This window comes from Cervus elaphus, chromosome 2 (assembly GCF_910594005.1).
Source record: "Cervus elaphus chromosome 2, mCerEla1.1, whole genome shotgun sequence".
NCBI classification, from domain to species: Eukaryota; Metazoa; Chordata; class Mammalia; order Artiodactyla; family Cervidae; genus Cervus; species Cervus elaphus.
Window position 1 is genome coordinate 1701991 of NC_057816.1, and position 12269 is coordinate 1714259.

Genomic DNA, 12269 nt, shown 5'->3' on the forward strand with positions numbered 1-12269 from the left:
CCCCCACCCTCCTCGGCCCCTCCCCACGGGCGCCGCGGACCCCAGGCCACACAGACACGACAGCAGGGCTTGTCAAGCGGTTTATTGGCGTCGGGGCCGGGGCGCCGGGCACACTAGTTGCAGTAGTTCTCCAGCTGGTAGAGCGAGCAGATGCTGGTGCAGCACTGCTCCACGATGCCGCGCTTCTGCGGGGGCCCCTCCAGGCCGCCCGCGCCGGGGCCGCCCACCAGCTCCAGCGCCCCCACTGCAGGGAGACGGTCAGCCAGCAGGAGACCCCTGCCCGCCCTGCCCGGCCCTGGAGCGGGACCCTGCCCAGCCGCCCTTCCCCCCACCCGCCAGCCCCGGACAGCCCACCCTGGACGGGGCCGCCTCTCCAGGTCACGGGGCATCTCCCATGGGCACCCTCCGCCCCCGTCGCCACCAAGGGCCACCCACCAAAACCCTCAGCCCCCGGATTGGCCTCGCGTCGTCAGATGCCCCCAGAGCTGCCCTCATGGGAGGAGGGGGCCCTGGTGAGAAGGAAGGGTGGAGGGGGTAAGGGCCCCTTGGGGGTCATCCTGGCTTAGCCCCCAGGGAGCCCGTCACGTCGAGGATATGGCCAGGAGAGCATCATTTTCCTTCTTAAAAATCTCCCCTGATCTCCCGCCAGGCGCCCGCGGGAGGCCAGGGCAGGGGCCGGGGGCACAGGGGCTCACCCTGGGGGCCGTCCACCTCCCGGCGGGCCTTGGGCGTGTAGAAGAAGCCTCGCTCCCCGCACACGAGGTACAGAGCCTCCACCAGGTGGGAGCCGCACAGGTGCTGGTTGACGAAGGCGCCGGCCGGGGCGGGGGGCGCAGAGCGCCAGCAGGGCCAGCAGGGGCAGCAGGCGCGTCCACAGGGCCATGGCGGGGCTTCGAGGACCTGGGGGACAGCGGGGGCTGAGGCCGGGGTGGGGGGCCCAGGACCCTCAGTCAGGGCCGCTTCCCCACCCAGCACCTCAGTCAGGGCTGCCCCCCACCCAGCACCCTCAATCAGTCCCCCCAAACCCAGCACCCTCGGTCAGGCCCCCCGGGTGCTCCGAGAGCGCGCACGTCCTCCTGCCGCTCAGCGGACCTGGGCCCCGACGCCCTGAGCCCCAGCGGGGCAGCCCCAGACCCCGGTGGACGCGGAGCCCACGGACCGACCTGCTTGCTGGCAGCCTCGAATGCAGCCAGTCCTGGGGCGTGGGGCTGCTGTGCCCTGCTGGCTTTATAGCCCCTGAGCCCACCGCCGGGCCCATCATCATGGCCTCCAAGAGTGCGGCAGATGGTCCGGGGGCTGAGGCTGCAGTTTCTGGATCATTTCCCCACTGCTGGGTCTGCAGGAACCTCTCCTTGGTCGTCAGCACCTCTGGGGGCCGTGGGGTCATTAGAGTCTTAATGAGGGGCCCGATCCACGCCAAGCTGTCCCCTTGCCCTGCTGGGAGCGAAGTCCTCTGCCTGGCCAGCCTGGTCCCCATTGTCCATGTTAGTCCAGGCAGGGGGGCAAGAGGGGGACCCCTGCTGTGTCCCTGGGCGGCCCCTGAGGTCCCGGTGACGGTCCAGGCCATGGGGTGGGCAGCGGGCCTGTGTCTCCTTGGCCACCGTCCCCCTCCCAACCCCAGCACAGTGGCCCGCCAAGACCCCCAGCTTCTCAGGGGATGCTGAGGGGTTGAACCCAGGGACCCACAGTCGTGAGGCCCTTCAGGCTGGCCCCAATTCTCATCTTCAGTGTGGAGGCCGCAGGGGCCCCCACCCACCCACCCCGCTGCCCTCCCGGCCCCTCCCCTCTTCCTGGAGCCCCTGCCCATCTCTTCCTTTCTTCTACATATATGTAATTTTATTTATGTAATGTTTGGCTGCGCTGGGCCTTCATTTCTCTAGTTGGAGAGAGGGGGCTGCTCTCCAGGGCACAGACTCAGTAGCTGTGGTGCCCGGGCTTAGCTGCTCCGAGTACAGGATCTTCCCAGACCAGGGATCGAACTTGTGTCTCCTGTGTTGGCAAGCAGAGCCTTCACCACTCAGCCACCAGGGAAGCCCCGGAGGGCTGAGCCCGTCTGATGAGCCCCCAACCCCCTTGCAACCCTTGGCTGTTATTTGGGCTACTCCCCTGCAGTGCCCCTGAGGGGAGGCCTGGACCCTGGCGGCTCCCCGACTCCAAGGAAGGGGCTGGGGCCTGTCTTCCCAGGACATCACAGTGTCTGGAGGCCCCCCTGCAGCCGGGCGAGATCCCGTGGCCTCTTAGAGAGGGGTGTGCCAGGCAGGAGGCTGGATGCGGGCAGACCCGGGGGGAACGCAAAGCCCAGGGCCCAGCAGGGCAGGAGGGAGGTGAGCCAGCCATCAGCCCTTCCCCAGGGTCTCAGCGGGGCACGTCACCCCAGGAGTGACTGTGGGACATGACTACAGAAGGGCTGGTCACAAACCAGGTGCTTGAGATGCGGCTGGAGGGACAGACCCCCCAGGGAGGACGAGAGGGGAGGGCGTTGCCTGCAAGGTCTTAACCAATGTGCAGGAGTTCCCGGGATTAACATCCTCAGAGCTTTTCGAGCCAGGATCCTGGCAGTGGAGCCAAACCCTTCCCAGGCAGCCCCAGGCTGCTGGTTCGAGGGCCAGTCCTGGAGGAAGCTGGAGGTTCTGGCTGGAGGCCGTGTCCGGACTGGGCAAGTAAACAGAGCGCAGAATCCAGCACTCGCCCACCTTGCTGGGTGACTGAGGCCCGGGGAGGTCCCCCAGAGCCAGCCCAGCAGAGCTCTCCGCTGCTACGTCCTATGTGGGGGCCATCCCCAGGTCCCGCTCTGGGCGGGCAGGGTACGAGGATCGGGGGGCTCAGCCTGCAGCTCTGCCCTGGAGACCACAGCTGTGAGCCCTGTCCCTGGAACCCAGACCAGCCCCCCGCACCAGGCCATCACCCCACGGAGACGGGACAGCTCAGCCCGACTCCCGCAGCGCTCTGTGGCTGCTGGTGGCTCAGGGCGGGCTGGTCCTCTGGGTGAGCGGATGACCCCGAGGCTGCCTGGAGGAGGCGGGCAGCGGGGGAGCCTCTGAGCGGAGCTGGGGCAGCATGTGGGGGGCCCGGGGCTGTGCGCGGAGCCCGTGGCATAGACAAAGACCCCAGGCGGGCACTCAGGGGTGAGTCTCTCTTTTATTGAGGTTGCAAGCGGGCGGCACAGCACGGGGGCAGCTCGCGGGACAGACGCCGACTCAGCTGGCAAACGCTGGGCAGGTGCCTCTGGCAGGAGGGGTCTCCGTGGGCTCTTGGGGTTCCCCGTGAGCCAGCCCCTCATGTGGGCGTGGCCAGGGCAGGCGGGGGCGGGGGGAGGCCGGGAGCCCCAGGCCGGCCCACGGGGGCCTGTGGGTGGCACCCCGCGTCTAGCTGATGGCGTTCAGAGCGTGGGCCAGGGCGTGCATCTCATCCTGGATGCCATCCAGGGCGCGCCGGATGGCATGGGGACTGTCCAGCACGTCGATGGCCAGCGTGTACGGGTCAAACTTCACAGAGAAGGGGCGCTGGATGCGGGAGGCGTAGCTCCTGGGGGGGTGGGCAGCCGCAGGGACCCTCAGTCACCAGTGGGGAGGAGCCAGAGTGCGGGGGCCCATCTCCCCCATCACAGCGGGCTCAGAGCCCCAGGACTTTTCTGAGCCCGAGGCCCTCAAAGCTCATTCTGTCCAGCCACCCAGACAAGTCTGGGGACCAAGGCCTCCTGCAAAGGGCGGGGAGGACAGGCCCTTTTCCAAGCAAACCTCTACCAGGCACTCCATCCCACCCTGCTCCTTCCCAAGGGAGGCGCAGCCAGGCCTCCTCCTCCAGGAAGGCCTCCAGACGTGTGCTCTGGAGAGTCCGTTATGTCCCTGTCCATAAGCTCGCGTATGAGATCCACAACCCCTTTACTCCAGGCTCAGTAGATCCTGGGCCTCAGTTTCCCTCCTGACAACGGGAGTCTGGCTGGAAAGAGGCCCCTCCCGAGAGTGACCGGGTCGGGTGTGTCGGGCTCTGCCCCCTCCCCTGGGGAATGCTGGCCACCGTGCCTGGAGCCCAGGAAACTCCCTGCCCGCCAGGCTCCCCCCCGGCCCTCAGCCATCCCAGCAGGGCCTCCCCTCTCTGTCCCCCCGACCCACAGCCCCAGGTGCTCAGAGGGCAGGAGGCCAGGAAGGACCCGTCTTACAAGGTCAGACACATCTGTCTTACGGAGTCAAACTTCACCTTCTAAAAGTCTGGCCTTGAGCTGGCCACCAACCCTGCAGGTCTCCCCTCCCCAGACTTGTAGGGGGTCTCGCTGCGGGAGGGACGCTGTAACTGAGATGCGCCCTTTTCTCCCCTGTGAAACGGGTCCGCAGGCCCGGCCTGCTGACCGGCTTGCCCAGTTGGGAGGCGCAGTGTTGCGGGGGCGGGGGGTTCTCTGCCCGGGAGCCTCAGCCCACCTGAGCTTGTCCTTGGCATCGCTGAAGCTCTCAGACACAAAGTAGACGGGCTGGTAGGTCTGGTCCTGGTAGGGCTGCACGGCCGCCGCGTCAGGGTCGAAGGCCCGGATCTCGGGCTCCTCGGAAAGGGAGTGCTGGCGGGAGGAGGGGGGCCGGGCTCTTAGCACCCGAGGTGGCTGGAGCCCCAGGGCCCGACTGGCACCCGCCCGCCCCTCGCGGGTCCTCCCGAGGCCTGGGGATGGTGCGCGTGGGAGGCGGCAGGGGCCCCCCGGTAGGGCAGCCCCCTGCTCAGCCTCCCGGTCGGCCTGAGTCTGGGAGGATGGCCAAGGGGGTCCTGCCTGCTGGGCCCAGGCCCCGGCCCTCCCTGGGGGCGGGGTCTCACCAGGAGCTCCCCGTAGGAGGAGAGCAGCCCCGCTCCGTAGGCCTTCACCTCCCCGTTCTGCTTGCACAGCCCGAACTCCACGGTGAACCAGTACAGCTGATGGGGCAGCGGCGGGGTCGGCGGGAGACGCTGTGGTCAGCACAGCCGTCCCGCTCACCGAGGCCCCGGCACCCCCAGCCCTGGGCAGAGCTGAGCCGGCTCCGGGGCCGGGTGGGGTCACGGCACGAGAAGCAGAGACCTCAGCCTGCACAAGAGGGCCCGGCCTGAGCCCAGGGCCCTGCAGGGGACACAACCCACCGTGGACAGCTTCTCAATTTCCTCGTCCGACACCCCCAAGGATGCGAGCCCGATGTCCTGTGGAGGGGGGAGCAGTGAGGGTGCTGGGGGTGTCCGCGGCCCCCGCCCGGGGTCTCCTGGATGCTGCTAGGTTGCAGAGAGCCTCCTGGATCTGCTGGGGGCCCAGGACCGCTCCCCGCCGTTCCTGGGAGAGCCAGCAGGTGGCAGCACAAGGCCCGGGACACGGCCCTAGCCTGGACCCTGGGACCGTGGGAAGGGTTCTTCCCGGACAACGAGCTAAGGTGGTCTGCCCATGCGGGCCTGAGCATGCCCGGCCCCGGCCACCCAGCCCTCCATTCCAGGACCACGCACGCCCCCTGGAGTCTCACGGCCCAGGGGGGCACTGTGCAGCCCGGGGGTGTGGCGGGGGGAGGCCATTGGTGGCCAGCCCCTTGGGTGACCGGGCTCCCAAGGCCCCCAGAACCCACCTGGGAGAACTGGGCGAAGGTCCGGTCAGCGAGCATGGGCACGTGCCCCAGCAGCTCGTGGCAACAGTCCCTGTGTTGGGGGCGGAGAGTGGGTGGGGCTGGGGGCCCCTCCGGGCAGGCAGCCTGTCCCCCCCAACCCCAGACTCGCCCTCCCGCCCTCCCCCGCAGGCCGGGGGCAGGGGCTGGTCACTCACGGCTCGGGGGAGTGCATGGGCGAGGAGGCGTGGCGGATGTACTGGGTGCACTGGAACACGCGGAAGGCCAGGCTGGCCAGGAAGTCCCGCGCGGACAGCAGGCCGGCCACGGGCCGCAGCTGGAAGCCAGTCCGCTCTGCTGGGGCGGGGCGGGGGGGGGGGGGCGGTCAGGGGCAGGGTGGCGGGGGCGGAGGGCGTGGCGGGGCGCGGGCTGCGGACCCGGGGACCCTGCGCAGGCACCGCACCCTTCAGGAAGCGGGAGACGTCCTCCAGCTGCGGGATTCGGTCCTCGCGGTACCCACAGAAGCGCTCCAACAGCTCGAAGGCCTCCAGGTGCTCGCGGCAGGCGTGGGTGGGGTACAGGCCCCGCAGCGTGGAGTAGACCTCCTTCCTGCGGGCCAGGGGCTCAGGCCGGCGCCTGCCCCAGACCCTCCCTGCATCCAGAGCGCCCCCACCCCATGGGCTCTGCTTTGCCCCCGGCAGGCCCCGGCAGCCTCGCACTGCAGGCTTCTCACCAGCCCAAGAAGCCGGCCACTGGGCGCGGCTTTGGGGGACTTTTGGGGGGCCCCAGGAAGTCCCTCCTCCCCTCGGACTTAGTCTGTCCTCCTGGAGGCCACGGGGTCTCTGCGGGTCCTCCCCGGGCCCCTGTGCCCGCCCGGCCCGCCTCTGCCACGGACTCTCACCAGGTGGCGATCTCCTCGGCCGTGTACTCCACGTGGGGGATGGGGTCACCTCTGGGGAGGGTCTGCAGTCAGTCCAGGCCCCCTCAGGGAGGACGTGTGGGGAGTGGACGGGAGGGGCCCAGGCTGAGCGCCCCACCGGCTGTGTGGCTGAGGCGCCTTGCTTAACCTCTCTGGGCCGAGGTTTCCCTGCTGTGACCACGGTCACAGCGAAGGCAATGGCGTTGGTGACAAGGACATCCCGCCCCCTTCCCGGGGTGGGGGGTCTAGTGTGAGGCCCGAGGATGGGGGTCTGGGTCCCAGAGGACGCAGCCCCGAGGAGGGTCCTTACTGCTTGTACTGGAAGGCGATCTCGGCAATCAGCTTCCTGCGCTGGCGGTACGCCTGGTCGGAGAAGCCCTGGAGGCAGAGAGGGCGCGACGTTGGGGACCGTCCAGCCGCCCTGCCACCCAGACACAGCTGGTGACCCCGGCAGGCGCCGGGGCGCTGCTTCCAGCCAGGCCTCAGGGCGCCGGGTGGCCCACAGACTCACCCTCCTCACTCAGGTCCACGCCCACCGCCCATCACCTGGGGAGGCCAGCTCACCGGGTGATCCAAGTCCAGGTCAGGGTCAAACTTGGTGACCAGGTGGTGACATTTGTCCAGCTCGGACACTTTCCTTGGGAACCAGAGGACTTCGGGGAGGGGGGAGGTGGGAGGACAGGAGTGAGTGCTGGGCGCGCGGGGAGGGGCCCCGGCCACGCCCCGGTCCCCGCGGCCTCCCGTCTCAGGGCCGAGGGCCGCCTCACCCTTGCTCTCCCCGGCGGCACGCACGTCTTCCGCCACGCGGCGCAGGGCGCTCAGCAGGGCGGGCACCGCGGGGCCGGGCACCTCGCAGCGCACGAAGCACTCCATGGCCGGGCTCCCCGCCCGCGGCGGCCGGGCCGGCCGGGTCTCCAGGTGGTGGACGTGGGCCTCGAATGTCTTGGGGCGAGAGCAGGGAGAAGGAGGGGGTGAGAGGTGGACAGACACACGGATGGACAGATGGAGACACGGGAGGGGGCGGGGGGCTGGGAAGCAGGCACGGGTCCCTCCCTGCCCCGCCCGGGACCCCGGTGGCCAGGAGCACACACACCACGTCCCAGACGCGCTGCCCGGGGCAGTCTCGGCGGGAAACCTGGGCGAACGCACTTGTCTCAGGGCCCCCCAGACCCAGCGTTCTGGACGGGGCCTCTGTGTGCCCTCGGCCACCCCAGGAGGCCTGACTTCCCTCCCTGTGGCCTCGTCCAGGCCCCGTGCAGACCCCGGTGGCCGAGGGTGGGCGCTGACCCCGCCGCAGCCTGGTCCGGAGTCCCTGGTGCCCACCGAGGAGGGTGGGGGGAGGGATGGTAGGAAGGGTCTCCTTCCCTACGGGCGCGCGGCCCCAGTGACCAGGGAGCCTTGGTCTCCAAGGCCCTCGGGCCACACGGGAGCTTGAGCGGGCTCTGCAGTCCTGTCATTGGCGCCTGTGGGGGGAGCCAGTCCCCGGACCCCGCCCGGCCTGCTGTGACCAGAGCAGCTCACGCCAATGGCTGCCCTTCAGCCCCGCCCCGCCGGGGACAGGCCCTCCGTGGGCGTGGGGACCAGCGCCAAGGCCTTCCCCTGGAGTGAGGCGGTGGGCGTGGGGTGGGCGGGGGGCCGGGCTCAGGGAGCTTCCAGGGCGGGAGGGACCCCTCCCCTCGAGGCCCCCACGGCCCCCAGCGCCCCTCACCTCGAACACCTTGACAGCCCGGGTCAGCGCGGGGGGCTTGGTGGGCCGCAGGGCGAACAGCAGGGTCAGCACCGCCTTCCCGTCTTGCTCAGCCAGGCTGCCCGCCTCCCTGGGTTCCGAGGATGAGGCCGCGGCCTCCGCCTTCTCTCGCTCCTTGCGTGCATCCTGGATGAGGCTCTGCCGCCTCCCGACGAAGCGCGGGGACTGTGGGGACAGGCACACCAGCTGCCCCCGCCCTCGGCCTGCCTGCAGCTCTGGGCCTGGCTCCAGCATCGCCCCGCCTGGGGCCAGGGGTGCGGGCGGCCTCTGTGCCCACCTGACCGGGTCAGGGGATGGGAGGCGGTGGGTCGGGAGCCGTCTGGGGCTGCCTTGGGGCCAGAGGACACGGCGTCCGGCCTGGGATGACCCCTCCTCATGTCCCCACCTCTAGTCTGGCCTGACAGCACATTACCCACCATCTGTCCCTGAGACCATGAGCCCCTGGAGTTGGTGTGTCTGCCCCCAACCCCTCCTGAACACAGAAGCCCCTCTGGGCTCACCACCTGGAGCTGAACTTCCAAGAAGACTCTGGCGCCTTCGGGTCTCAGAACATGGCCAGGCCTGGGGGAGACCTCCCTCCACCTGACCTCGGGCAGGGTGTGGACAGTCAGGGGCCTCCAGGGCCGGGGGGCACCTCCCTGGGACCCCAAGAAGGGGGAACAACCCTCTACCCCACAGCGGGTCCCCTGAGACAGTGCCTGCAAATTAAATGTCCAGAACCCTACCCACATTTTCATTAAAGCTCTGTAAACGAGCTGATCATCCCAGCCCATCCCTGAGAGGGAACTGGAGACCCTTCCTCCAGCCCGAGAAGCCCCCAGTCATTCAGTCTCAGGGAGAGGGCTGGCCCAGTGGGTCTTCCCAGCACAGGCTCTCTCGAATTCGGAGCCCCCATGGGGTGGGCCGTGCTTTGGGGACCATTCCTGGCGGTCACGGAGGCTCAGGTTTTCTGGAGACAGGAGGGGGGTTTCAAGACTGGAGATTCCTCGTGGGACAGAGCGTGTGGCAGGTGTGCAAGTGAATGGTGGACGGACAGGTGGATGGAGGATGGGCAGGCGGAGAGGCAGGTGATGGGTGGGAATGGCCCCTGAGGGCAGACTGCCTTCAGCTCAGCAGAACAGCCGGAACCGTTTTTGCTCCACCCCCCCACCATGCGCTTCTGCAGGGCCTAGGACCCTGCCGCACACTCTGGGTCCAGCAGGACCCCCCGCAGAGATTCAAACCCCGGGACTCAGGGTTCGCTCCCTGGGCCAGCACGGACGCACTCGTGGCCAGGACTGGATGCCGGGCCTTGGCCCCGGGTGGCCGTGTGGACCCTGAGCCTGGGGCCACCCGCCAGACTTTGGGGGCCACCCCTGGGCTTCGGGTTCGTTCCGGCCCGTGGGCACCTGCGCTCTTACCATGATGGCCTCGGCCTGCTTGGCGTCCAGCTCGGAGACGGCCCGGCGGAAGCCCTTGGCCTGCGGCGAGGCAGCGTTGGGGGTGGGCATGGTGCTGGCGAGGTCCGGGCTCCGTCTCCACAGCCCTCTGCCCAGCGGCCTTTATAGGCTGGGCTGACGTCAGAGCCCCCCGGGTCCCCCACCTCCCACCTCCACCTCCTTCACAGCTCCCTCCCTCTGCTGCCGGAGGGAGGCGGAGTGGGAGCGGAGCTCTGAGCCGCTGAGAAAGGGCTCTGTCCCATTAAATCTAATTGCATCCACTGTCGCAGGCCCCCGGGCGGGTGGCCGGCCCGCCTCTGAATCATCTGGACTCTGGCAGGCGTGTTCTGCAGGGCGGGGTGCAGCCACCCCTCAGCCCAGCACAAGTGTGATGGGCGGCTTCGCGGGGAGGGGGTGTTCCGGACACCCCAGGGTGTCCGGTACACAAAACTCTGATCTTTGGTGGCCATTGGTCCAGGCACGCAGGCTCTGACCCCAGCTGTCTGAAGGCAGCTTGCCTTTCCAGAAGATCCTTCACCCCACCCCGCTTCCCAGCAGGGTCCGGAGGTCTGTTTCTGCTCCACGCCCTCAGCAGGAGCATTATTTGCCCCCCACCACCCCCTGTGCCCGGCCCCCAGGGACACCCAGCAGGGCCCAGAATGTTCCAGCAGGGCCTGAACTCCAGTGTGGAGGAGGGTGAGGGAGGCAGGGCCATGCGGTCTCTAATAATTGTCTCACTTGCTCCTACACGGCCATCTCCTGGCTCCCCCAGCCCACCTTTGGCCCCCCAGTGTCCCCCTAAGGCCCTCTGACCACTTCCCCCAGGGGGGTCCCCACCTCGAGGACACCCCAGCCCCGAGCACCGTGCTCGGGCCCCTGTGGCCCTTCTCGGGGGGTCCCTGCACCATGGGGCTCCTAGGACAGCTCCCGTCCAGTGTCTCCTGAGCTCCAGGCACGAGGCCCCTCTGGTGGGACCACCCCACCCCCCGCCCCAGAGGCTGGGCGACCAGCGGGGACGCACCTCAGTGCCAGGCAGCGTGAGTCTGCGGTGTCTGCACGGCAGCCCGGCCCTTCCCCACGCACATTCATTCATACGCAGCTTCGGGCGGGTGTGGGGGCCTCCTGACTGTGAGCACTCCCCAACCACGGGCGGCTCCGGGGCCCCTCGGGAAGGCCTCTCCTCTCTGAGAAGGGATCTCTTGGAGGGGGCGTCTCCGCGTGGCCCTGGGCCCTGTGGGTTCCGCAGGGCTGGCCTGTGCCGGGGCCTCCAGGAAGTGGCAGTGGGGAGTGAGGGAGGGCCACCTGGGGGGGCGCGGCGTGCCTGCTGGGGCCGCCTCCTGAGGCAGACTTCCTCATGTCTGGCCGCCCAGGGCCACGTACTGGACACAGAGGAGCCGGCTGCCCTGGATCCCCTTTCTCCGCTCCCAGAGGTCCATCCCTGGCTGGTCACTGAGCGGTCTCTGTCCACCTCCTCAGCACCCATCGGCCCCAAGGCAGCACCCGTTCTTCATCACGGTGGCCGCCACACGCCTCGCCTCCTGGCGCTTCCCCAGAGGGGTCTGACCGTGACCCGCCTTGCTCCCCGAGGCTCCCCACGGCCCGAGGGACTCCCGTCACCTCCCCGCTGTTGGTCTCACTCCCCCAAATCCCTGCTTCCTGCTCCAGAGGAGTTTGGGCTCCATGACACCGCGTTTGGAATGCTGTTGCTCACCCTTTTCTCCTCCTGGTGAACTCCTACGCATCCCACAAAACCAGCTCAGCTACCATTCATTCTGCAGCGCCTACCCTTTCTCGCCCCTGATGCGAACCCACTCCCCCTGCTCTGCTCTCCTGGCTTATCCCTCCCCCTCCGCACACTCCCTGAAGGGAGGAGCCCTGCTGGCCTGGCCCGTGTCTGTGTCCCTGTCACTCGCTCAGGCCCCTGCCCGTCTCATCTGCCAGACCCTGGGCTCCTGGAGGACGGGTCGCCGAGGTCCCCGCCCCCAGGGCCCAGCCCAGAGGCGGTTCCACGGGGATGTGTGCTCCCAGTGGAGTTGAAAGGATCTGCCCAAGACCCCGGTGGGATGAGGTGGAGGCTGTGGGCGCCCTGCTGCCCCAGGCCAGAGCCGCCCTGCCCAGGTCCCCGGTGGTCTCCGGGGTGGCCCGGCCTCCACGCCCAGCCTCAGGCTGCAGCCCTGGACAGGCTCTCTGTTCCCCCAGAAGCCCGCAGACTCTCCTGTGTGCCCGCTTGGTACTCGTGGGCCCAGCGGCGGCCCCGGGCTGGGAGGCGGCACGTCTGCCAAACGCCCCACAGGAGGAGCACCGCCTCGCCTCCGGGTGTGGACTTAACCTTTCGGCAAATGTCTGCTGACACAAATACTGTTTCTAATCCCTTTGTCCCCCTGAGCCAGTGCTTGCGTGGAAGCTGGGTGGAGCCCTCTTTCTGGGCCTGCCTTGGGGCCAGGCGACCCCCCGGGTGAGACCCCTGGCCAGCAGACAGATGGACACACTCCAGAAGCCGGTTCGGGCCCTCTGGTCCCCAGTCCACACCTGACCACGTGTCTATCTGCCCTCCAGTCCTGGGAAGCCGTTCCCATTCACCGGCCCTCCCCCGCCCCCAGGCCTGATGCTGGGTCCCCCAGAGCACAGAAGCGCCCCCATCCTTTGGC

The 12269-nt window shown here is 68.9% G+C and overlaps 2 protein-coding genes across 2 annotated transcripts; both read right to left on the reverse strand.

Annotated features, from left to right (window-relative positions):
- Positions 1 to 62: 62 nt before the first annotated feature.
- On the reverse strand, positions 63 to 883 carry INS (insulin). Its single transcript, XM_043923632.1, is given in 3 exon segments — positions 63 to 244; positions 696 to 828; positions 830 to 883. Coding segments are annotated over 3 exon segments (318 nt in total). The 3' UTR covers positions 63 to 113.
- Positions 884 to 3119: 2236 nt separating this feature from the next.
- Positions 3120 to 10564, reverse strand: TH (tyrosine hydroxylase). Its single transcript, XM_043923566.1, has 13 exons — positions 9604 to 10564; positions 8165 to 8368; positions 7224 to 7398; positions 7021 to 7109; positions 6767 to 6834; positions 6439 to 6489; positions 6001 to 6146; positions 5756 to 5891; positions 5562 to 5631; positions 5095 to 5151; positions 4798 to 4893; positions 4416 to 4549; positions 3120 to 3525 (listed from the first exon to the last, which is right to left on the reverse strand). Exons 1-13 carry the CDS (start codon positions 9691 to 9693, stop codon positions 3366 to 3368), a joined length of 1476 nt encoding a protein of 491 aa, XP_043779501.1. The 5' UTR covers positions 9694 to 10564; the 3' UTR covers positions 3120 to 3365.
- Between the last annotated feature and the right edge of the window lie 1705 nt (positions 10565 to 12269).

What these genes read in the sequence shown, in the direction of transcription:
- TH (XM_043923566.1), bottom strand. Translation starts at nt 9,693, where the DNA reads ATGCCCACCCCCAACGCTGCCTCGCCGCAGGCCAAGGGCTTCCGCCGG. An exon ending in ACCTGGACTTGGATCACCCG is followed by an intron (nt 6,835 to 7,020) that starts GTGAGCTGGCCT and finishes CTCTGCCTCCAG; the next exon opens with GGCTTCTCCGACCAGGCGTA. An exon ending in GCCGAGGAGATCGCCACCTG is followed by an intron (nt 6,147 to 6,438) that starts GTGAGAGTCCGT and finishes CCTGGCCCGCAG; the next exon opens with GAAGGAGGTCTACTCCACGC.